This window comes from Heptranchias perlo, chromosome 8 (genome assembly GCF_035084215.1).
Source record: "Heptranchias perlo isolate sHepPer1 chromosome 8, sHepPer1.hap1, whole genome shotgun sequence".
NCBI classification, from domain to species: Eukaryota; Metazoa; Chordata; class Chondrichthyes; order Hexanchiformes; family Hexanchidae; genus Heptranchias; species Heptranchias perlo.
Genome location: NC_090332.1, coordinates 12,715,995 through 12,742,335, shown reverse-complemented (window position 1 = coordinate 12,742,335; position 26,341 = coordinate 12,715,995). Strand labels below are relative to the sequence as shown.

General features: G+C 40.4%; 1 protein-coding gene across 2 annotated transcripts; it reads right to left on the bottom strand.

Moving 5' to 3' along the window:
- Nucleotides 1–26,040, bottom strand: fam98a (family with sequence similarity 98 member A). Of its 2 annotated transcripts, XM_067988678.1 has the most exons (9): nucleotides 25,870–25,954; nucleotides 17,590–17,672; nucleotides 16,735–16,883; nucleotides 15,354–15,488; nucleotides 11,716–11,897; nucleotides 7,337–7,417; nucleotides 5,385–5,501; nucleotides 3,628–3,795; nucleotides 1–2,783 (listed from the first exon to the last, which is right to left on the bottom strand). In XM_067988678.1, exons 2-9 carry the CDS (start codon nucleotides 17,637–17,639, stop codon nucleotides 2,097–2,099), a joined length of 1,569 nt encoding a protein of 522 aa, XP_067844779.1. In that variant the 5' UTR covers nucleotides 17,640–17,672; nucleotides 25,870–25,954; the 3' UTR covers nucleotides 1–2,096. The 2 variants fall into 2 exon arrangements, with proteins under 2 accessions (XP_067844779.1, XP_067844778.1); XM_067988677.1 differs by lacking the exon at nucleotides 17,590–17,672 and having other exon boundaries at nucleotides 25,870–26,040.
- Nucleotides 26,041–26,341: the final 301 nt, after the last annotated feature.

The window sequence follows — 26,341 nt, the reverse complement described above, 5'->3', positions numbered from 1 at the left end:
TTAAATAACAAAAAATGTTTATTCAATTGTCTGTTCTACATTAGATTAGATCTACATTAGGTTCCACTGCATTAGAGAAGCAGTTACGTTGGATCAGCCGAGCACAATCTCACTGCCCATTGGGTCAAAAGACTGGGTCAATCCCTAAAAAATAGCTCGAGTCTAAACAGATGATCTTTAGACTTGAATGTAGTTTAGATTTATAAGCCCTTTTAAAACAAAGTACAAGTACAATATATATACTGCTTATTTAAGTATCCTTAGCAGCTTATAATTTTCCCCACTGCTTTGGACAAAATAGTGTTAAATTCTCTATTTAAATAATAAGCTTTTTTTAAAAAAAAGCACTTTACATTACATACAATGAAAGACAAACAAAAGATGATTCTAATGGTTGACAAACAACACTTTGCGCGCACTTTAACAATTGCAGTCTGAATTTCTTTTGGTCCCTACAGATAAGCCTGTGGGACTTAAACAGCAGTTTTAGCCAAAGTCAACCTTTTGATGAGCAAGAGACAAACAGTCACTAAAGATCTCCTTCATAATGAGTCACAGTAACTGAAAATGGGAGCAAATCAAAAGTACTTCCAGTCTACAACAGGCACCATTTTGTCACCAGCTCTTGTGTTGGTCAAGAGCCGTTACTGACAGATTACAAGAGTGAACTCTAGGGCGCAAAAAATGGCAAACAATCCGCAAAAACTCCACCCAGCAGTATAAAATGTCTTTTCTGTGTGCACACAAACACAAGATAATTTTCAGATCTTCTAATTCCTGTAACTGTAATCTATCCAGAACAAATACAATGTCACTAGCACTGGCTGCTCAACGTGGGTCACAGTGACGGCAATGGTTGTGGGTCAATAAAGAGTCAACAGGAAACGGAAACATATCAACTGATACTTCTGCTCAAACTGGAGAGAGATCATTGCTGAAATCACAACACAAAAATGTGTATATAGGATAACTTGTTTCACATTTACTTTTATTTCCAGCTCTTTGACCATGGGTTAATATTCCCCATTCAGTAACTGACTCAACTTCCAAATAGTGAAGTGTGTGCCATATATGAACTGGCCCATGCCAGTATTTCAAAGGGAACAAAAACAGTGAGTGTTTTACAGTCAGTCATGCTTGGCCAATGTTCATGCTTGTCTGTAGAATTATAGGCATTGTGCATCATAATTTAAGGCTGAATTAGTCAAACCTACACATTAGCCCTTTCTGTGCTGAATGTCCTTTGCAGCTTTCAAATTCCACACATTTGCAAAAGGGATGACATACAGTAAACCTCCAATAAACATAAATTAGAAATATGTAAAGAACCATGGGTGTCACCCAAACACAATTTCTCAATTCAGTGTTTGGGCAAAAACACAAACATACACGCACACACACGCATATATATATATATTTTTTTTAAAATGTTGGTGTTGAAATCCTCTTTCGGTACTCAAAGGGTTTCTCTTATCACCTGTAAACTGAGTTCAACAAAAACTCAACGATTCCAAACAGTAAAACAGCATACAGATACTTTATTGCTCACCTCTCACACAGCTTCACACCATCATTCACTCTGCTCGTGAAGTTTACATTTATGTACAATTACTAGCCAGCAAGAACTACCATGTGGCTTAATCTCTAGAATACAAGAGAAACAGAAGCTCTGCAAATGTTTTTGTTGAAAGCATCAGCTAATAGAAAGGGGTCTCCAGGCTCAGTTTGGGCTCATATGCTCGGTCTGTAGTGCACTTTCGATTAACAGAGTTTTTACCGTGCCAGTGGCATTTACACATGCAGAAAAGCAAAACTCTTACTTTTTTTGCTGCGCTTCAAGTACAGTTTCAAGTCTAAAACCCATTTTGAGAGGAGTGGGGATAGGAGGTAAGAAGAGAAAGATCTAGAATCACAAGCTTTCACTCCTGCTGGAAGAAAGGCATTTCTGCATTCCCATTGTTTAGAAAACAAACCTGCAACGCTGCTGATTCAACACAAGGTATCGGATTTTAGTGGCATTCGACAGTTGGTATCTAGTATATGGCTGAGCCTGTGCCTCTTGTAGGAAGAAGCCAATATTCAAGACTATCAAGCTATTAGCTAGAATACTGCCTACCTTGATAGAAACCAGATGCATTATACTGTTGGCCTCCTTGCTGGAAATACTGCTCAAACTGTCCTCCCTGGTTGTAGCTTAGTCCACCTCTGTTGACCCACCCACCACCTTGTCCCCCACGCCCTCCACGACCCCCACGGCCACGACCTCCTCGTCCTGCAACTCGTCCTCCACCCTGATCATGGCCGCCATCCTGATATCTGTTGTCTTGATGTCCTTGGTAACCACCTCCTTGATAGCCACCCCCTTGATAGCTGCCACCACCTCCATGGTAGCTACCTCCTTGATAGCCACCACCACCACCACCACCTTGGTAGCTACCACCATGGTAGCCACCATGCCCCCCTTGGTAGCTAGAATCTTGATGACCGCCACTTCCATCTGACCATCCGCCTTGAACTTTTCCTCTGCCTCCTCCACGTCCTCCTTGTTCTGTCCTATCATATCCACCACGGCCCCCACCTCGCCCGCCTTGATCATATCCGCCTCTTCCACCTCCTCCGTACGAGCCTTGGTCATATCCACCTCTTCCTCCTCCTCCTCCTCCTCCTCGACCTCCACTAGACTGGACATTGTCTGGTCTCTTCTGCCATGGTGGCATCTCTGGTGGAGGGGGCTCAATTTCATTTGGTCTGCCACCTCTGTCTGGCACTCTTCCCATAAGTACCTACAAAATGATGAAACCAAGGAAAAAAGGTTACTGGAGATTAAAAATCTTTAAACAATATTAGTTATATTTCTGTCATTCGTAATTTCAAATTTCAAATAATACAATGATTAAACAAAACAGTTCACATTTCCAGGAGACAAAATAAAATTCAAATAGCTAAGATAAATTAAAAATATAAATAGGAGGTATAAAAATTTAACTTAAGGAATGTGAGCAAAAGAGACAGTCAGCTGCAAGTAATTCTTTATTGCATTCTAGCATTGGTTTTAAAAAAAACTTGTTGGGGACAAATATTAATTGTAGTGAGCTATTTTTTGCTGAATTATCACATTTGCCGGTTAAAATTGGCTTACACTCCATTGCAGAACTAAGGGATAGCTGCATTGTCAGAGGTACTAAAACTGTGGTCATAATTGGGTAGATTCTAAAGAGCCCATAGCATTATTCTAAAAGAGTAAGTAGTTCTCCTGCAGTGTGGGCCAAAAGTACTCCCTTAACCAATACCACCAAAAAAAAAGCAAACCAGATGTACCTGGTCATTCATCTCATTGCGAGCAGTTTGTGGGACATTAGGGAGCAGAGAGAGTGCCACGTTTGTCTGCATTGAGTGACTTCAAAGCAATTCACTGCAGGAAGTGTTCAGGGGCATTTTCGTAAGCTGCTGTATAAATACAAACTCAACCTGCAAAATCACAGCCTCTGATACTAACTACTGCTCTACTTACCTGCCTGAGAGATCAAACCATTGAAACTGAAGTTCAAACTGATAACTACACCTATAGTTAGGGTGCAGCAACACCATTAGCAGTTCGATAACTTTGGGGATGCAACGTTATTTTACCTTATTAACTGCACAGGCAGACTTCTCTCGGATGGAGCCACTGCTGGTTCGCATAATCTTGGACAGGTCCTCTCGAGCAGCTAGCAGGTGTGCAACACAAATGGTGCTTTTTGAACTCAAAGATGCACGCTTGGGCTGGTAGATTTTGGCCAATTTTTCAGTCTGGCTCTGTGGAAAGGAGAAATCAAATCAGTATTAGTTGTAAAAATTGCTGGACACAATTTTGAAATTTACAGGCATAGAAATTAGCCCCAAATTCTCTGCATATTCAAGTAGTAGCATGGTTTCTTAGGGTCCCACTACTCTAATCAGCTCTCAGACTGGTCCAAAGTCATGGTCCTTACTTTGGAGGACACGGGTTAAATTCCCTTTAGTGGTATAATGCAGTGGCTGAGCAGGGAGGATGGCTGACATGACATGTTATCCGCAGGTATGGAAATTGATGTTGGTAAAATAAAAAGCAGCCTTTTCACTATAAATGGAGGGTACTTTGAATGAGAAAAAAAAAAGAGTAAAAATTGGGGTATTACAATGGTTGCATCTTTAACATGCTACAACACAATTGGTAGCTAGTAGGTCCATGTTCACCATTCTTACCATAACCATACAAATGTATTAAGCAGAAGACAGCCACTACACCATAGGGAGAAAGAGGGGAAAAATTACAGGGACATTGCTCTGGGCAGCTCCGAAAATCCTTTTTTGGAGCTTTGAAAGATATAATGAGCCATAATTTGTTGTGGCAGGGCATATAACTGCGTGTCATTAGTTCGACTTGCCCTTGCACGTTTAGGTTTTTAAATTTTTTGCATGGCAAGTTGGTGAAAGTGCGAGCTGATAATGTCACAGCGAGGGAAACTGGGCATCTGGGACCCGAGTGAACCGTGTATCTCCTTAACTAATCAGATTTGAGGATTGTGAAATTAACAGCACAAGCACAGAGAAGGAAACGTAAATTAGAGTGGGTGAATTCAATGTCAAATCAGGTACAGAAGGAGAAATAAAGAGAGAAAAAGACAGAAAAGTAAAAAAAATTAAAAATATTACATTTTTAAAATCTCTAAACAATTAAAACCCAAAGGAATGAGACTCCACACTTGTACAAGACTTAATTTTCTGTGGCGAGTTTAGTTTGTATCTATCGCGTAAATACAGCAACTTCACGCCAATCAAGGTATTTCAAGGATGAGGCAGACTGCAAGATGCCGTTTTTGCGAAGCTAGCGGCGGAACGGCACATCTCGGACAGAACCTTCTGGATTTCTGCATTTAACCACGCATGTGCCCCTCGCCTGAAGTTGCTGCACCACTTGTGCACAAATAACAGTGAGCGCCATTAGCCTCACCGTTATTTTGTCAACCAATTCTGGCCTATGGGTTGAGGTTTTCTTCATTTCCCAAAGCTTAACCAGTTTAAGACAACAAGCCTAATAAACAAAAGGCCAATACTAGAAAGAGTCATTTTTTCTTTCAAGAATGGAAGTACCTTGAGCATTAGATAGTATAAGTACCCAGGATCCTTGTCAAAATTGGGTAAAAATTCCCATTAGCACCAGAATAAGGGATTTTTTTCCTGCAGCGAGGTTGCTTAACATTTGCACTTTATACACTAGCATACATTTGTTAATATTTCAAAATTGCAGAAGAGCAGTTTTTTTCTGAATTTAAAATCTTCTTGGGAAATAATTTTCTTAGGAAGAGCAACTTGCTTTGGAATAGAGAGGAAATCAGCACAGGATTTTGCTATAAATGCAATACCTTAGCTCTGTCAGACCACCCAAACGATTGGATGGTTACATCCATACGCTTCAGCAACATCTTTCGTCGAACTTCATATTCATTCACCAGGATTTGATTGATGGCTTCTAATTTTTCCTATAAAGTAAACAGAAGATTAATTCTTTGTTTGGAAATACCAATACAGCTACACTGAAGAGAAAACTGTGGCCCAGCCCCATCGCTTCCTTTTCAATTCGTTTTGGAAATCCAGAAGCAACTTGCTTTACTCTCCAAAAAAGTGAAATGACAAATAAAATTCAAGATTTTGTATGCAAATAACCCAGAGTAGTGTTCAAGCACGAAACCATGAGATAAAGGAACCCAGCTGGACTTCAGAACAAGTTATTATACACAGGGAAGCAGGCTAGTTGGCCAACAAAACTATGTGGAATAAACCATGACCCCCCACCCCAAGGTATAATGATACATTCATTTGTACATGGCAATTAAGGAGCAAGGGGGGAAAACAAAATCCTTTTTTTTTTTAAGAAAAACAAAGTGGTATTCAGTCTTTAATTTTTCTGCATTGGATGATTCCACACCTGTGGCTAAAATGGCAACTTTTTTCCTGGGCCTCCATTAACGCAGTTTTGAAATTAGCCACCAAGGGGAGAGGTATATCAGTATGGCACAACTATTACCAAGCAGCCAGCCTTCACTTGTTACCTCTCCACAGCAGTATGTCAGATCAGGGTCCAATTGGTTGGGAGACTGAACCAACCATCATTATTCTAATGCAAAGGCCTGGTGCTCCAATATCAATTTTTTTTTTTTTTTTTGAGAACATATGTTAAATGGTAACAGTGTCCCAGTTCTCATTCCCCAAGTATTATGAAGCAGAGGCAGCCAGCTGCAGTGTCAATCTCTGTGCCCCAATAATGTATTTCTGCATCAATTCAGCTGGGCATGTGCTACAGGTTGATAATAACTTTACCCATACCAACCATCCATTCAGCCCAAAGCTAGACTGCCAATATAGTACCGATTATAGAGGCAGTTTTGTGCTGTGTGTCCATGCCTATTAGTGCCCAAACCCACATCACATTGGCTCCTTGCAGGCAGCAGAGAAAGCCATCAGTCTGGGCTGGATTTGAATCCAGGTCTCAAGAAGAAGGAAGAACATGCTAACCCATTGGGCGACATAGTTCCCAGTTAAGTTATGTGGTTGTTGTCTTGATTGTCGATGTCATTTTTGCTGCTTTTTCTAGGCTGCATTTGAAAATATTATTTCCATCCACCAAAAAAACAAAAGTATTTTCTTGAAAATGAGTACATGCACGAATGAGTTACCAGTCCTCAGTTTGGAAAAACAGTATGGTTATTTAATAACCTGATAATTTTTACATTACAGTCCCACATTTTAAAAACTACCAACTACTTTTCTAGCTCTCCTTCCCCAACACTTCACTCCTAGGAGTATATCACCATCATGTCACGAATATTCTTAATTATTCTGTCAACTGAAACTGAATGATACTTTTCAGCCAATTTTATCAATAAATTGGAATATATTGGGGATACTTTCAGCTGAACAGATACTAAACAACATTGAAGTACTTTAGTAAATTATTCCATCATTTTCCTTAACACTAAAAAAAGTGTGCAAGAAAGCTATATAAAATATTATGTTCATGTTTTCTGAAAATGACAAGGAAGAAAATCCATCTGTTTAGTGGTTAATTAGGTTGCAAAAATATGATTTGAGATTGGTATTTTCAAATAACATGGCTGAAAACAGGATTCAGCACAAGTGCTCCAGAAGTTTCTTTGGAAGTCTGAAGAAAGGTATTGTTCAACACCTTAAGAGGTTAGATAATATCTATTCAATACTATTTATGAACAAAAGGACTAAACATCTAATCCATATTGAAAATGGCCATAATTCATTCCAATCACCAGTGTCACAAACGATTAATAGGCCCATTACTCACCCAGTGAACTGGCCCAAGTGCTTTTTTCACCAGAGGTTTTCCCACATGACTTGGGGGCACCTTTGACATAGATTCTTTAAGCTGAAAAAGAAAAATATATTTAAACTAAAAATCAATAGTTATTAAAGTTGACAAAATTTAGACCAATGTAACTTAAAAGGTGTATTTTTCACCTTTTCTGTAAGGTCAAATTATAAACAGCCATTTCAGAACTGTTAAACACGAAAAAGCAATCTAAACTGTGAAATCGCCCACCACAGAGCTAAGTTTTCTGAAAACTGATGGTTCACAGCGGTGAAGGGTTCAAATAATAATAAAAGGGAACAAGTTAAAAATGAGAAAGTTAAGAATAAGAATGAATGTCAGGCAGAGCGGTTTTCCACAAAAAAACAGGGTAATAGTTCTTGAATACATTACTAGAGAAGGCGATTGAAATTATACAAGTGGTTTTAAGAGACAATTAGAATTTCTGGGCAGAGACGGATTAAGGGTTATGGCAAGGCTGGCAGCCGCATGTTTACCTGCTCTGGACCAACACAATTAATTAATTCGCCTGCACTCTTTGATGTTAAACCAAGTTTTAGTTCCTTCTTTATTTGAGTGTTTATCAGCTGCCGACCCACAGATGATGAAAAGGCAGCTTTTATTTAATTTACTTGCAGGATGTGAGACATGCTCCCAACTGCTTTTCATGCTTCAGTTTTTATTTAATAAACATGCCACTCCAAATGGCATTTTATACTGACTCCTCTTATTTAATATGCAGGAAATACCACCAGGTCCTATCAATTTACACTTTAACCCAGATTTATTAAATAAACAGTAAATTGTCAGGAAGCATGGTCTGCTCCTGACAGCATTTTATATTTACTCTGAAGGGGCGAAGGCGGCTTTACTGTTTAATTAATAAACATGGGACACCCACTGGATTAAAGCTGACCCAATTCCTGCTTTTACTTATTTAATTTATATTTTTAATTTAATACATTTTGGGGAAAGCCCATTCAATTGACTGGCTGCTATTTTTATTTAATTCATTTCAGAATTATATTAAACTACTTATGGGAACAATGCTTTGTTCCACAATGAGGTTCCATTATTAGTGCTATTGGTTTAAGGATAAGAACTACCTACTTTTCTTCAATCAGTGCCACATGAACCAAGGTTATGTGGAGAACTGATGCATTAGTATATTACATTCTTACATGATGTACTGTATATGAATGAAGCATTCTTGCTCATTACTTCCTGCAAATTTCACATTTATCCTTATTACACTTAGCCCATCACACTCTCCTGACTAACCCTGTTCAACATCACAGTTGATTTGTAAATAGGGTATTAGAGTTTGCTTCTATGCACACATTCTTTTGTGCAACTCCTACATCTTGTAAAACATCACTTTTTTCTGTCAGTTATAGTTGCCTTAGATTATCTCAATCACACTTATTTTTGTCATGCTTCTATTGATTTTACTTACCTCTCAAGTCCCTAACATAACATAGGCAGTGCTGTTGCCTACTTATATTTGTGATTCCTCAGGTCAGTCTCCAGCCTAGATGGCCCTATGTGGAGCAGTATCAGACTGTAAGAGTCTTTATTTTTGCAGCTGTCTTCCCCCCACACGCCTCCCCCTTCAGGTTCTCTCTTGTTGGAGATGGTCATTGCCTGATACTTGTGTGGCACGAATGTTACTCGCCACTTACCAATCCAAGCCTAGGTGTTGTCTAGGTCTTGCTGCACGCGGGCATGGACTGCTTCATTGTCTGAGGGATTGCAACTGGTGCTCAACATTATGCAATCATCAGCTAACAGCCCCAATTCTGACCTTATGATGGAGGGAAGGTTATTGATGAAGTAGCTGAAGATAATTGGGCCTAGTTGTACCAATTGAATCACTCGACACTTTACACAAAAAAAATGTCTGCCATTTACTCCTCAGTAACTGAAATTTCAAATGTCCAAAATAAGGTTTTAAACAAAATAAAAAGTTCAAAAAATTATATATTTTACAATAGCAAAAAAAATTTGCTTACAAAAGGGACTGCAGATGGGTCAGGGAAGGAAGCCGATGGGTGGAAGAAGTTAACTGCAGTACAGGCAGTCCCAAGATTCCAGCTCCTCCTTTTTTACTACAGAAGTGTGGGAGAACCTAAAAAAGTTTTCAACATTGTTTCTAAATTATTAACACTGATGAATCCTTGTTTATACAACCTGTAGCAGCCTCCTCTGTAGTTTTGCAGCATCAGTAGGGGCATTCTGCTACAGACAGACATGTTCTAAGAATTTTTTGGATTCTCTAAATCTTCCAGACCAGAAAGGATCCTGGAGCTTATTTTTCCAGGAAAACAATTTCTTGATGAAGGTGCTATATGAATTCCAGTTGTCTTACATCTCCTTGCAAAACCAATTTCCTCAAATGGGGGAAATAAAAATCCTAGTCACAGCCAGTGCAGAACCCATTCCTTGATGAACACTCCTACCCAAAAGGTTTTTCAGATGTTGGGCTGCTTTGTAATATAAATAAAACCAGAAAATGCTGATATCAGCTCTGCCCAGGACCTGTCCTTTATGGGAGCCCAGTTCCAAATTTCTCTAGCTACCTGCTGTTCAGCTCAAATGCTCTGACCTCAGTGATGGAACCAGGGTTTTAAGATCACTCTTGCATGCAAATCTTGCGAATAATGGCAGCCACCATATTGCTAATGCACAACCTAATAAAACATACCAACTATCCCCTCCCCTTCAAAGTGCTTTACTCTCCTCCATAAATGGCATCCTTTTCTTTTATTTCTTGGGACGTAGGCACAGCTGAATTTATTACCCATTCTTAGTTGCTATGAGAAGGTGGTGATGGGCTCTCTTCTTGAACCATCGCACTCCTGATATTGAGGGTTCTCCCACAATGGTATTAAGTAGGGAATTCCAAGATATTGAGCCAGCAATGATGAAGGGACAGAGATACATGCCAAAGTCAGGACGGCACGTGGCTTGGAGATGGTGATCCCATGACACTGCTGCTCTTGTTCTTCTCGGTGGTAGAGGTCGCAGGGCTGGGAAGTGCTGACGAAGTTTGGCGAGTTGCTGTAGTGCACCCTATAGATAGCACATACTGCAGCCACAGTATCCATGTGATAGAGGGGATGGATATTGAGTGATGGGGGCAAAAATCTAGCAAACTGCTCTGTCCTGGATGGTGTTGACCGTAAGAGTGTTAATGGCTGCACCCATCTAGGCCAGTGGTCAGTATTCTATCACTCCTGACTTGAGCCTTGCAAATGGTAGAGTAGCATTAAGGGATTAGGTGGTAAGCCACTCATTAGAGTGTTGTCCAGGTCCCGCTGTAGAATCGTCAAGTGTACACCCCCATTGCTGACCACATAACTGAGGGAAGGTCTTTGATAAAGCAGCTGAAGATGGTTGGGCTGAGGGTTAAATTATGAGAAGCAGTTGCATTAACTTGGCTTGTATTCCCTTAAGTTTAGAAGGCTGAACTGTGATGTAATTGAAGTGTTTAAAACACACTGACTTTCCCACTGGGGTTTTGTGCACAATTCTGTGTACTTTAAAGGTTCCAGGAATTACCATCAACAGTTAAAAACCCCCAACTAGGTACCAGCTGAAAATGCAACAAATCCTACTGTTACTAGCGGTTATATTAACAAAAGTGCTCGGCATTTAAGCAATTCTATTCCAAAGCAAAGTTTAATCAATGCTTCTTGTATTTTTAAAATTCGTGTTTTAAAGCAATTTGATTTTCATTTGTTGATTGGAAAGTCTCCCACACACAAATGAGTATTGGGATGTAGAAGTTATACACCCAATTGTGTGGTGGACACCTGAGAATAAGGTACAATGCAGTGAAACAGTGTCAGTCAATAATCTATTTGAAACAAGAAATGCAGTTTTCTAATTTTAATAGGTAGCTTGATCCAATGTGGGTTTTAGGATTATCTGAAATCTCCAACCAAATGCCTCCTTGCACTTCCTCTTCTGAAATAAACAAATCATGTTTTAAAGGTGAACTCATGGAAGCCATCTAATATTCCCTCAATCCTGATTTACTATAAAATATAGTATTAGAATTGCTCCCTTATACTTGGATAGAACTTGAATTAAGGTGCAACTCTTGCTAGATTTTACAGCAGTAGTTAAAACTTCGAACAGTTGTTCAGTTTCCAAGTCAAAAGGCACGATCAAAAGAAACCTTCTGCTCAAATGATCTGTACTCTTTTGTTTGTTTTAAAAATTTATGTATTTCCTAAAGCGGAATCTCCATCAATGGATTTTTAAAAATAACTATTTAAACGAGAACAGCCAGGCTGAGTAATTCAAGTTTTAAATGCTGCACAATAGGACAATTTTGAGCTTGTGTGTACCTTTTTCTCAATCCCAGTGAAGAACTGGAACATGGTGATGTTATCTGGGGGCTTGGACATACCCAGACTAATGCATACGGATTTCAGCTCCACGAAGGACTGGCTGGTTTCATCTGGTTGCTTCTTTGGTGGGTTGTTCACACCAAGCATCCGTGACGATTCAAGCTCAGAAATCAGGTAAGCTACACGAAAAAAGATCAGCTTTAATGTGAACACAAGTGATAGACGAACTGTGAAATTATTTGAACTTCATTCCCCTCCCACCAATTCCTTCCTTTCCTGAGGTCACTGACTAATGCTCAGGTACAGTTCCATGGGTGCTAACTGGTCTCCATTAGTGTGTGCTCTGAGTGACCTTCAAAAGGCTATTTGATCTGGAGAAAGAAAGAAAGAAGGGACCGTGCCCGTCGAGCCCGATTCCATCCCCAATCAACATCCAAACAGGTGCACTGCTAGCTGTTGACTAGTTTTTTTTTTAATACCTCTGTAGCCCAAAGATGCCAAGGTCAGTTACAGTGTCCCCACTGCTACCCACCTGGCTGAGATCAGCTAATTCTAGGGACCAAACCTAGGTCTTTTCCGGTTGATATACTTCAGTACTGTACCACACCAGACAATGAATTAATCAACTGAGCAATCAGTGTTAAACTTTCATTAAGCTGCCTCAGGAGAACTTCCAAAGTTTCGAAGAATTGGAAAAGTTCTTAATTTCGAAAGATAAGTACAGATAGATGGCATTTGGCCCAAATATGCACCCATTTCTATTTATTCTGAGTTGTCACTAGGCTTCTTTAGCATCAACATGGCTTTGGAAAAAGCCGATATACACATTCATTTGGTACCAATATGCTTTTTGCACAAGATTTTCATTTGATCACTTCAAATTGCTCCCACCAATGACAGACCTGTAATCAGCAGCCATAAGGCACTTTTAAACTGAAGCAGTGTCACTCAGAGCACACACTAATATAAAGCGGGGAACCCCAATAGCATAAGAGATCATTTTCATGGATCCATGAACTGTCATCAGGCCTGCTTTTATCCCAGATTAAATTCATTTTACTCAGCAACCAGCCTCACTGTGGAGTGGTGGCAGGAAGAAAGGTAAACAGGGAGATGTGGTGCATTGAGGTCACGGGTCTCCATTTCAGCACAGCTCTTCCATGACCCTAAAAGTGTCTACAGTGTTGGCTAGATTTTTCATTCATGGACTACGAATGGGCGAAGGTCAAAATGCTCTCTCCAGAAAAGTGGAAAGACAAAATCTATACTTGTATTCCTGTTTAGTCACAATTCAAGTGAATAAATCATGAAAATTTCAAACTGAAATCTTTTGCAATAACATGAATATTCACCATTTTGTGTGTTTGTTCTTTCTCGGGAATTATATTTATGACATTAGAGGTATGGTAGTGTAGTGGTTATTTTACTGGACTAATAATCCAGAGAATGAGTTAGAATTCCATGTGGCAGTTTGAGAATTTGAATTCAGATTTAAAAATCTAGAAATAAGAAGCTGGTATCAGTAGAAATGACCAAAAAACTGCAGGATTGTCATAAAAACCCAACTGGTTTACTAATGGCCTTTAGGGAAGGAAACCTGCTGTCCTTACCGGATCTGGCCTATATGTGACTCCAGTGGTTGACTCTTAACAGCCCTCTGAAGTGGCCTACCAAGACACTCGGTTGTATCAAACCATTACAAGCAGTTCAAGGAGATGCCACACCACCGTCTCAGGGCAACTAGGGATTGGCAATGATAAATGTCGACCTTTCCAGCGATGCTCACATAGGAACAGGAGTAGACTATTCAGCCCATTGAGCCTATACTGCCATTCAATTAGATTATGGCTGATCTTTCAATCTTAGTTTTAAAATTTCCAATTGACCTCACACCTGTGAATGAAATAAAATGTAATACAGGCTAGACAAAAAAGAACACCATAAACCAATTTGGACAATTTTGTCCTCCAGTGTTGTTCATTCTGATTGACTGTTAGCTCATATCCCATACTATGCTGTATTCCCCTGTCCTCGATTACTGGTGGGTACACAACATTATTTGTTAGCGTTAAAACCATTTCAGCAAGCAGTCCATAATTGTTCCCCAGTTTGTGCTCAGTTAGCTGATCTCAGCCAGGGCAGCAGTAGGTACACTGCAAGTTGCCTCAGTGCTCCTTGACTAGGGAGCGGTCTAAGACCTTCAGCTGGAAAGCACATGCATAGCCTGCTGTGACTCATTGTCTGTAGTCATCCGGTGAAGGTACTGGGAGGCACTCAACACTCATGAAACTGCACCCCAGCACATTGCAATGCCTCCTGGAGAGAACAGAAAATTAGAGGGGTAATATACACATGGCATTATACCTCAACAAAATATAACCGCTATTTACAATGGCCATTTTAAAAAAAAATCCCCACACAGTTGTCTATGACAGGTTTAGTTGATTTCAACACTGTGAAATAGGATACCGGCAGCAGAAATTGTCAGCCATGGTCCTTATGTAAAACTAAGACAGATGTGGAGTGCAATGTGTGAGCCATCATGAATCCTCAGTATATCCAGAGGCAGCACATTTTCATTGTGTCAGAAAATTGAATCTCAGCAGCGGAGGAACTCTGTGCTTGAGCAATAATTGCCCACATTCTGCAGCATCAGAGATCGCTCTAGCAATGAGCCGGAACAGATAGATAGAACCAAATGGCCTCATTCTGTCCTGTAAAGGTATCTTTTCTATAGTTTGCAACTTGAAAAATGTGTTCTAAAGTGTATGGTTCTGACAATTTGACCCAAGAGGCACAGCAAAAAATTTCTGAGATTTTGACTTGTGCCATTTCATTCTTCAGCAACTGTCTTCAACCATACCAGAAAGCACAGATAGCAAACACTACTGAGACAATATCCATCAATTGGAACAGGACAAGAATGATGGCCACCTTACAGATAAATAAAGTTAACTACTCTTTATAAATGAAGTCAGCTACTCTATTGATTTGCTGATCATTTGACATCAATAAGAAACCTACTGTCAATTCCAGTGCAAGTATACACAGCTCACACCCACTTGACATATTCATCTGTATCAATATTTTCACAGATGAGACTTTTAGATAAAAGCAACTAATGCACAGGATTTTACAGTAGATTTTAATATATTTAAACATCCCACACAACTCCAGACATTTGAGTCCCCCAATCTTCTGATTAGTATGGTTTAATACATCTATTATTTGTTCTCAGGATGTGGGTGGTGCTGGAAAGGCCGCATTTATTGCCCATCCTTGGTCATTAAGAGTCAACGACAGTGTGGGAGTAGAGTCACATGTTGGCCAGAGGTAGGTTCCCTTCCATGAAGGACATTAGTGAACCAGTTGGGGTTTTATGACAATCCGGCAGCTTTCATGGTTACTTAATCTGGTACCAGCCACAAATCACAGACTTCCCAACTTTCCTTGGTGGCATTTGAATCCATAACCTCTGGATGGCTAGTCCAAAACCATAACCACTAGGCGACCGTATCCATGTACATGCATACACAAAAATTTTGGAAGAGAATGCATCTGTAACAATTTCTGAACACAGTCAAACACAGTCCAGTAATGAATCAGAAAATGATTAAAATTATCCTATAACTTACTGAGCAGTAAAAGGCAATTATATTTGTTGAGAAGGCGTTTAGTGACATCTCCAGTGGTTAGAACAGAATAGGGACAATTCATCTCAGCAAGCAAGCCACTCATCTCTAGCTGAAATTCTTCAGCTTCTGTGGGACCTATAAAGAATAGAGCTTTTTAAATAAAAAAAATTAAGGGAGAAAAACACAGACCTAAAATCTTATAGCCAGAGAATATTTAAGATTCTTGAGACACATTTGTATTTTAATGGAAAAAATTCCACCCAACAACACAATTTACTATATAGAATGTCAAGATTTCCTTCCTACCAGTAAAGAGATGACTAACAGTTATACAGCTAAGTCAAAGTATTGTGGTTGCAATGTCTCTTGGACAAATTACAGGATAGCATATCAGATTGTAGGCACTATGCTGTTCCACAAAGTGTCAAGAGGGCAGTGAAGGAGTGGTAACAGTGCAAAAGCATCAACCCAGGAAAAAATTTAGCTTTGAAAAATAGACCACCAACAATAAGCCTGCTATAATACTGTTTTGGATGTTTAAAAAAGTAGATTTTTATATAAATTTATTAAATGGAAATAAAAACTCTCCAAAGATATATTCTAAGGAATGGAACAAGCCATACATTTCTGGCAATGTCTGGACTCATGCAAATTAGCTGTCACTAATGATACAAAGAGTTAACCTCCAAATACTGATTAAGTACTCAACTGAAGCTTGGTGTGATTTAGCAATTTGAACTGAATAGAGAAAGCCATTCAAACCTATAACTACATAAGTATAACAGTACAAGTGAGCCATAAGTATGCACAGTCCCTTGTCAAGATACCAGAATATATATTTCTATTGTCCAGCCAGGCAACTTAGATTAAAATTCCTCCCTTATTTATATACAAATATTGACTATTTTATGTGCACACTGGATTTGAGTCACCATACACCATAGAAGGTTAAGAGAAGATTTGAAAGAAGTGTTTAAAATCATCACTGGTTTAGATAAAGTAAATAAAGAGAAACTATTCCCATTGGCGGAAGGGTCGAGAATCAGAGGACACAGATTTAAGGTGATTGGCAAAAGAACCGAAGGCGACATGAGGAAAAACTTTTTTACGCAGCAAGTAATTATGATCTGGATGCGCTGCCTGAAAGGATGGTGGGTGCAGACTCAATCGTGGCTTTCAAAAATGAACTGGATAAATATGTGAAGAGAAAAAATTTGCAGGGCTAAGAGGAAAGAGCAGGAGAATGGGACCAACTGGATTGCTCTTACAAAGAGCTGGCGCAGGCTCGATGGGCCAAATGACCTCCTTCTGTGTTGTAACGATTCTAGGATCTCACTTCGATAATGCACCTAGCCACTGTTTAATAACAAAAAGTACTTACTAGTTGTTGCATTAACATTTTCTACCAATTTGTAAAAAGCTTTCAGTTCTGTTACAAGCCAGGCACATAGTTTAGTATATTCTGGAGAAGCTGCCCCTTCAGTTGCTGCCAACTCCAAAGCATCATCTTCCAGTAGTGGACCCTTGTATCTGTAAAATGAATCAGGTTCTATAAACATTCCAGAAAGTCTTTCAATCCCGATTGTCTATGCATTTCTACACAAAAGAATCCGCAAACTCCACAACATCCCAATATTCCTGAACTTTAAACTGAAGCTTCATATTGCACGAGCACCAGAAATATGAATCAGTGAAGATGTTTTGGTTATAAACATCAATTTCACAGCCAAGCAATTTATTAATTCACTGACAGAAGCATGCCTCAAATAGGAAAACTTTTTAAAAAAAGACAGGTCAATGTAATTTAAATACTGTGCAGTTGTTTTGCTAATAGTTCTTTTGCCTTTGTGGAGAGTAATAAAATACACAAAACTGTCCTAAAATAACTTAGTTTCAAGGGGAGGTAGCCAACCATTTATGTGCTATGGTTTGTGATTAGAATCTAAATCAGGTCAAGTTTGTTTGGATATTCCCACATCTTTGACATGTTAATGCAGTGTGCATGTAGACTCATAGCAGACAATCTGAATAGCTTCTTTTGTGGCCAGGTATAAAGGGCAAGAAACTTATCGGACAGTCAAGAGATTGCTGTTCAGACCTCCTCTACTTGGGTGGTACAAATAAATATTCTAGTTTGCGGGACTGAGAGAACACCTCTGATCTTCAGAAGAAATCCACACTTTAGGAACCCAGAAAAACTGTAAGAGGCATGGGTTTTCCCTGTAACTCCATTTACCTTTTTGACTGCCTGTTTCCACATTGAGGTGGCAAAAGGAGTTCCATCATGTCAATCCTCCATGTTATGTTTCATCAGAGGCTCTGTGCAAAAGTTAATGGAATGGACTTCTAAAAAAATTCAGAACTCTACAGTTTATATAGTATGTCAAGTATTATAGTCTCTTGCTGTGCATTTCTGCTCCTGTATAATTAAACTGCATGCAAATAAATTAACACTGTGGTCTTTTCCTCCTTTCGAAGTGGACAGAAGGCATTGGGTAGCCCATGTAATTTCCTGTAAATCATACTTTGGTAAAAGGCTTGCTGTTAGACCTGTGGCCTGTTATCCTGTTCGCATCATGCATCAAGTTGCAACTTTCAGCCTATTTGCTGTGAACACCAGTAAAGTGTTGGGAAAAGGCCCAAACTATAACGGCATATATACCTACTATGGCTATCTGAATGGACTGATCTCCATAAGACATAATTAAAACAATTAGAGACCAGTGAAATAATCAATTTGAAACATCAAGCTAATTATGTACTGGAACAATATATGCTATGTTACCACTGTAACATTGTACTTACTCGATGAATGTCAATTTAAAAATACCAGAAAGAACAATTTTTGAACAACTTGGATAATTTTAGATGTGATAATTTTACCTCAAGGAGACATTTAGCAGCTGCTGTGGATAATGCACTCCTACAGGTTGCTGATTGAATCACAGAATTTGACAGCAGAGGAAGTGGCCATACAGCCCATCATGCCAGCTCTTAAAGAATTATCCACTTAGTTCCATTAACCCTGTCCTTATCCAAAAGCCTTTTAAATTTTATTTTTCATAATATTTATCCACTTCCCTTTTAAAACCTTCCATTACTGTTTCTGCTAGGGCATCCCATATCCTAACAACCTGCTGCACAAAAAGATTTATCCTAACCCCTCCCTTTGTTCTTTTGCTAGTAAATGTATGCCTCTAATTACTCATGTAAGGAGTCTTACAACACCAGGTTATAGTCCAACAGCTTTATTTGAAATCACAAGCTTTCGGAGCTTTCCTCCTTCGTCAGGTGAGTAGTATTTTCATGTTTTAATTTGTATTTTAATTGGTGTAAATTATTAATATAAGTGAACTGTTCAAAACAGTTACATTCACTTTGCCAGTCATTGCAAATTTCTTTCACTTGTGCAGGAAACCATAAATAATTCACTTACCTACAGTGCAAGTAATTTCACACTAATGGCAGCACTAGAACAAAAGCTTAATTTGAGATCAGTTTTGAAATTACTCCACAATATTTGTTACTCTTTATAATGTGGTAGCTGATGCTGAAACCCTCATCCATACCTTTGTTACCTCTAGACTTGATTATTCCAATGCTCTCCTGGCCAGCCTCCCATCTTCCATCCTCCATAAACCTGAGCTCATCCAAAACTCTGCTGCCCGTATCCTAGCTCGCACCATGCCCCGTTCACCCATCACCCCTGTGCTCACTGACCTATATTGGCTCTCGGTCCAGGAACGCCTCAATTTTAATTCTCATTCTTGTTTTCAGATCTCTCCATGGCCTCGCCCCACCCCATCTCTAACCTCCTTCAGTCCTACAATCCTCTGAGAACTGTTCCTCCAATTCTGGCCTCCTGTGCATCCCCGATTTTAATCGCTCCACCATTGGCTGCCGTGCCTTCAGCTGCCTAGGCCCCAACCTTTGGAATTCCCTCCCCAAACATCTCCACCTCTCTCTCCTTTAAGACGCTCCTTAAAACTATCCTCTTTGGCCAAGCTTTTTGGCCAACCTGTCCTAATATCTCCTCAGGTAGCTCAATGTCAAATTTTGTTTGATAACACTCCTGTGAAATGCCTTGGGATGTTTTACTACATTAAAGGCACTATATAAATGCAAGTTGTTGTCGTAGCCATTTCCAACGTGGGATATCATGATGCATACTTATTTCTTAGCAATCATCAATATAAGCATCACTCAAACTTAGAGTGATTATGTCATGCTCCTGAAGACCATGAATGAAACTCTCAATAAAAAACCCTACAAATTACACAAAACCAATCCCTTAGTATAAAGGGTAATATACTTAGAAATACACAACAATTGTTTCAACTCAGGATTCAGATGATTTTGCCCTTTCACCTTTTGCCCTTTTACATTATCTGAACTCAATAAGGGCACTCTCCTTGTATTCGTTATAGCACATAATACAGACTGTTCATAAATTACAATTTGCAGTGATTTAATTAAAACTACACATTGATGCTGATACCCTGAATCGAATGGACAGACTTCATTAAATGTCCTTTGTAGATCGGTAGAGTTGGCAACAAATAATGAGATCATGTGATTTTTATACCTTACATATTGCTCATGGTAAATCTGTTTTAAAGCAACTGGAGAGATGTAACAATATTTTATTTTGCCACTGTGCAGCTGTGTGTAAGGTGACCTGATCCTTTAAAGGCTATAAAGTATAACTGCTGTCAGTGTGGGAAGTTTATTTATCTCCAGGTGCTTGTAAGGATGCATTTACACTAGAACTGTATCAGTGTGAAGTGATTTCACACCAACATGGCAGTTACAATAGAAATACAACCTGAATCTAGTTTCTAGGCCTCCAGGTGGTTTCATTTGGGAGCCAGTTCAGATCTTCACACACCAAGTTTAGCATCAGTTTTGCACTGACACTAAACTTGTGGGGTGTGAATGCACCATAAATTCCTGGCTCCAGCCAAAAGCCAGCATGAAATGACTGCTTTTCTTTTGAACATAAGTACACTTGAAGTGCAACAGCATCTAAGACACAACACTTTTATATATAGATTGTGATCCCATATTAAAGATGCTGAAACTTTATGCGAACACAAATGCTATATAAATTACTCAAGTCTCAACCACTCAACTTTACCTTCAGTTTAGGCTATTGCTGAATCTTAGTTTATAGCTATTGTAATTAATCCCCGATATAACTTGCATTTATATAGCGCCTTTAACGTCTCAAGACACTTTATAGGAGTATAATCAGACAAAAGAATTGACACCGTGCCAAAGGAGACATTTGGGTAGGTGACCCAAAGCTTGGTCAAAGAGGTAGGTTCTAAGGAGCATCGAACAGGAAGAGAGAGGTGGAAAGGTTTAGGGAGGGAATTCCATATCCTAGAGCTGAAGGCATGACCACCAATGGTGGGGCGAAGGAAGTCGAGAATGCACAACAGGCCAGAATCTGAGGGCGGCAAAGTTCTTGCAGGGAAGCAGGAGGTTGCAGAAATAGAGAAGAGCGAGGCCCCGGTATTCCGGGAGCCAATGTAGGTCAGCGAGCACAGGGGTGACAGGTGAATGTGAGTTGATGCGAGTTAGGATATGGGCAGTAGTTTTGGATGAGCTCAAGTTTATGAAGGGTGGAAGATGGGAGGTCGACCAGGAAAACATTGGAATAGTCGAGTCTGGAGGTAATAAAAGCATGGATGTGGGTTCAGCAGCAGATGGGCTGAGACAGGGGTGGAGACAGGCGATATTACAGAGGTGGAAGTAGGCGACCTTAGTGATGGATATGAGGTCGGAAGCTCAGCTCAGGGTCAAATAAAACCTGAGGTTGCGAACAGTCTGGTTCAGCCAGAGACAGTGGCCAGGGAGGGGGATGGAATCGGTGGCTAGGCAATGTAGCAAGCAATTACGCTTAGACCAACCAGAGGTCCATAGCATCAACAGTCCACGACCACACTATATGCCTTAATTCCAAGCGTCAGAGTTCCACTGGATCGTTACTTAATGCATTGTAGCTAGGTTAACAGAGGATGATCCCATGGCCACCTCCAACCTGGAGCAGGTCGGTTTCCCTTCCTGACCTGGATATCCTATTAACAATACTGAATATCCTATATAAGAACATAAGAAATAACAAGAGTAGGCCATACAGCCCCTCGAGCCTGTTCCACCATTCATTTAAGATCGTAGTTGATCTTCAGCCTCAACTCCACTTACCCGCCCGATCCCCATATCCCTTGATTCCCTTAGATTCCAAAAATCTATCAAACTCAGTGTTGAACATACTCAAAGACTGAGCATCCACTGCTCTCTGGAGTAGAGAATTCTAAAGATTCACGACCCTCTGAGTGATGAAGTTTCTCTTCATCTCAGTCTTAAATCGCTAACCCCTTATCCTAAGACTACACCCCCTAGTTCTAGACTCTCCAGCCAGGGGAAACAGCCTCATAAGCATCTACCCTGTCAAGCCCTCTCAGAATCTTACATGTTTCAATGAGATCACCTCTCATTCTTCTAAACTCCAGAGAGTATAGGCCCATTCTACTCAATCTCTCCTCATAGGACAACCCCCTAATCCCAGGAATCAATCTGGTGAACCTTTGTTGCACCCCCTCTAAGGCAAGTATATCCTTCCTTAGGTAAGGAAACCAGAACTGTACACAGTACTCCAGGTGCAGTCTCACCAAAGCCCTGTCCAATTGCAGCAAGACTTCCTTACTCTTGTACTCCAACCCCCTTGCAATAAAGGCCAACATACCATTTGCCTTCCAAATTGCTTGCTGTACCTGAATGTTAACTTTGTTGTGTGTACAAGGACACCCAAATCCCTCTGAACACCAACATTTAATAGTTTCTCAGCATTTAAAAAATATTGTTCTTCTATTCTTCCTACCAAAGTGAACCTCAGATTTCCCCACATTATACTCTATCTGCCACCTTCTTGCCCACTCACTTAACCTGTCTATATTCCTTTGCAGACTCTTTTTGTCCTCCTCACAGCTTACTTTCCCACCTAGCGTCTTCATCAGAAAACTTGGATACATTATGCTTGGTTCCCTCATCTAAGTCATTGATATAGATTGTAAATAGCTGAAGCCCAAGCACTGGACCTTGCAGCACCCCACTAGTTACAGCCTGCTAACCCGAAAATGACCCATTTATTCCTACTCCATGTTTTCTGTCTGTTAACCAATCCTCTATCCATGCTAACATATTCTGGTGAACCAACTGGAGTATTGTGTCCAGTTCTGGGCACCTCACTTTAGGAAAAATGTGAAGGCCTTAGAGAAGGCACAGAAGAGATTTACTAGAATCATTCCAGGGATGAGGGATTTTAGTTACGTGGATAGACTGGAGAAGCTGGGGTTGTTCTCCTTGGAACAGAGACGGTTGCGAGGAGATTGGATAGAGGTATTCAAAATCATGAAGGGTCTAGACTAGTAAGGAAGTTAAAGATTGTATCAAATTGAAAGAAAAAGCATACAATTCCGCAAAGATTAGTGGCAGGTCAGAAGATTGGACAGAATATAAAAAACAGCAAGAATGATAGAATAATGAGGGAGAAATTAGAGCACAAGAGAAAGCTAGCTAGAAATATAAAAACAAATAGTAAGAGTTCCTCCAGGTATTTAAAAAGGAAAAGAATAAGTAAAGTGAGCGTTGGTCCTCTAGATAGTGAGTCTGGGGAATTAATAATGGAGAATAAAGAAATGGCGGATGAATTGAACAGATATTCACTGTAGAGGATACAAATAACATGCCAGAAATAATTGTGAATCAAGAGGTGAAAGGGAGGGAGGAACTTAAAACATTTACAATCACCAGGAAAAGGATTCTGAAAAAATTATTGGAACTAAAAGCTGACAAGTCCCCAGGTCCTGACGGACTTCATCCTAGGGTCTTAAAAGAAGTGGCTGCAGAGATAGTAGATGCATTGGTATTAATTTTCCAAAATTCCCTAGATTCTGGAAGGGTCCCATCAGATTGGAAAATAGCAAATGTAACTCCTTTATTCAAGAAATCAGAAAGCAGGAAACTACAAGCCAGGTAGCTTAACAGCTGTCATAGGGAAAATGCTAGAATCTATTATTAAGGAGGTTATAGCAGAGCACTTAGAAAACCTCAATGCAATCAGGCAGAGTCAACACGACTTTGTGAAAGGGAAATCGTGTTTGGCTAATTTATTAGAGTTCTTTGAGGAAGTAACAAGCAAGGTGGATAAAGGGGATCCTGTGGATGTGGTGCACTTGGATTTCCAGAAGGCATTTGACAAGGTGCCACATCAAAGGCTACTACACAAAATAAGAGCTCATGATGTAGGGGGTAACATATTAGCATGGATAAAGGATTGGTTAGCTAACAGGAAACAGAGAGTAGGCATAAATGGGTCATTTTCAGGTTGGCAAGATGTAACGAGTGGAGTGCCACAGGGATCAGTGCTCGGGCCTCAACTATTTACAATCTATATCAATGACTTGGACGAAGGGACCGAATGTATGGTTGCTAAATTTGCTGATGACACAAAGGTAGGTAGGAAAGTAAGTTGTGAAGAGGACATAAGGAGTCTGCAAAGGATATAGATAGGTTAAGTGAGTGGGCAAAAATTTGGCAGATGGACTACAATGTGGGAAAATGTGAACTTGGCTACTTTGGCAGGAGGAATAGAAAAGCAGTATATTATTTAAATGGAGAGAGATTGCAGAACTCTGAGGTACACAGAGATCTGGGTGTCCTAGTACATGAATCACAAAAAGTTAGTACGCAGGTACAGCAAGTGATTAGGAAGGTGAATGGAATGTTGTCATTTATTGCAAGGGGAATGGAATATAAAAGTAGAGATGTTTTGCTAGTTATACAGGGCATTGGTGAGACCACATCTAGAATAGTGTGTGCAGTTTTGGTCTCCTTATTTAAGAAAGGACATAATTGCTTTAGAGACGGTTCAGAGAAAGTTCATTCGACTGATTCCTGGGATGAGGGGGTTATCTTATGAGGAAAGGTTGCACAAGTTGGGCCCATATACACTGGAGTTTAGAAGAATGAGAGGTGATCTTACTGAAACATATAAGATCCTGAGGGGACTTGAAGGGGTAGATGCCGAGAGGATGTTTCCACTTGTGGGAGACACTAGAACTAGGGGACAGAGTTTAAAAATAAGGGGTCTCCCATTTAAGACAGAGATGAGGAGAAATTCTTTCCTCTCAGAGGGTCGTGAGTCTGTGGAACTCCCTTCCCCAGAGAGCGGTGGAGGCAGGGTCATTGAATATTTTTTAAGGCTGAGTTGGAGAGATTCCTGATTAACAAGGCAGTCAAAGGTTATAGTAGGTAGACAGGAAAGTAGGGTTGAGGTCAATCAGATCAGCCACGATCTTATCTAATGGCAGAGCGGGCTCGAGGGGCCGAATGGCCTACTCCTGTTCCTGCTCTTAATTCGTATGCTCGTAGACAGTAGATTGAGAGAAACTGTTCCCATTGGCAGAAAGGTCAAGAAATTTAAGGTGATCGGCAAAAGAACCAAAAGCAACATGAAGAATTTTTTTTTATACACAGCAAGTGGTTAGGATCCGGAATGCACTGCCCAAGGGGGTAGTGGAGGCAGATTCAATCATGGCCTTCAAAAGGAAACTGGATAAGTACTTGAAAGGAAAACATTTGCAGGGCTACAGGGATAGGGCGGGGGAGTGGGACTAACTGGACTGATCTTGCATAGAGCCGGCACAGACTCAATGGGCCAAATGGTCTCTTTCCATGCTGCAACCCTATGATAATCCCAATCCCATGAGCCCTTATCTTGTGTAACAACCTTCTGTGTGGCACCTTATCATGTATATATGTGTTTGCATGCAATACTAGAGGAAGACAGGCACTATAAACAAACGACAGCATTAATATCTCAAAGTTATTCAAAAAATATTGAAAGCTACAATCCACCTTTGAGTATTGCCATTTTGAACATAACCTTAGTTGGGTCAAAACATTGCACTAAATGTGAACTTCAATCACATGGCAGCGCCCACCCTCTGCAATATTGTATCAGGTGTCTGACGTTGAGAAACAACGAGTTACCGGCCATTTAAAATGTATATTTTGGGGGGGGGGGGTTTGTGTAAACGACAAGAGTGTGAAATAAAACAGAAAAAGACCACACCTGCCCCCCGAGAAGCGCTTGTTGCAATGAAACGTGCGGCAGCAGCAAGGAGCCGAAATGCTTGCCCGTGGAGCCAGGCCCAACCAGACAGGCAGAGGGCCGGGTCATCAAGCTATTTATAATAAGGGCAGGCCACTTCACTGCCACATGTCAGCGCGGCGAGGAAACGTACGTCTTAAAAGTGAGGAGGAGGAGGGGGGGTTAGTCGTGAACAACAGGGAACCACCAGCACCACGACCTCCCGTTAACACACCCCAGCGTTAATTAATAAACCCGGGGCCCACTCTGGCCGAAGTCTCCAGAAGGCCGCCGACTGATCTCTTGGCCGAGCGCCCAAGCCCTGCCTCGGCGTCGCGTCGCCCGAGCGCCACGTACCCCAGATCCTCCAGTGAGTCGAGGATGTCGTTCTCCATCGTGCGACTGAGAACAATCTCCTCGCCGGTCGCCGCGCCCGGGCTTCCCACCCTTTCGGTCCTGCCGCTCCGCGGCTTCTGCTTGGTTGGCATGTCCGGGGCCTCAGTCAATGCGGACGGACGGGCGGGCGGGGCAGCTCTGCCTGACGGCTTGTTTCCAAAAAGACGTGTATTTTTTTTTTTGTTTTGTTTTTTTTTTGTAAAAAAAAAAATAATAGACGGCATATATAGCTGTATAATTAATACAACGCAAATAATTATTAATCAAGGGCCTAGCGTTCATTCAGGCGGATGATTGGACATGAAGGACCCTGCGCTCGCTCCCCTCCCCCATCTCTCGGCCCGTTGCCGTTATCACCATGGTGATTATTGATTATTTAAACTTTTGATTCTCATCCTGAAGGTTGGTTGTAACGGTGTTTTTTAATATATAT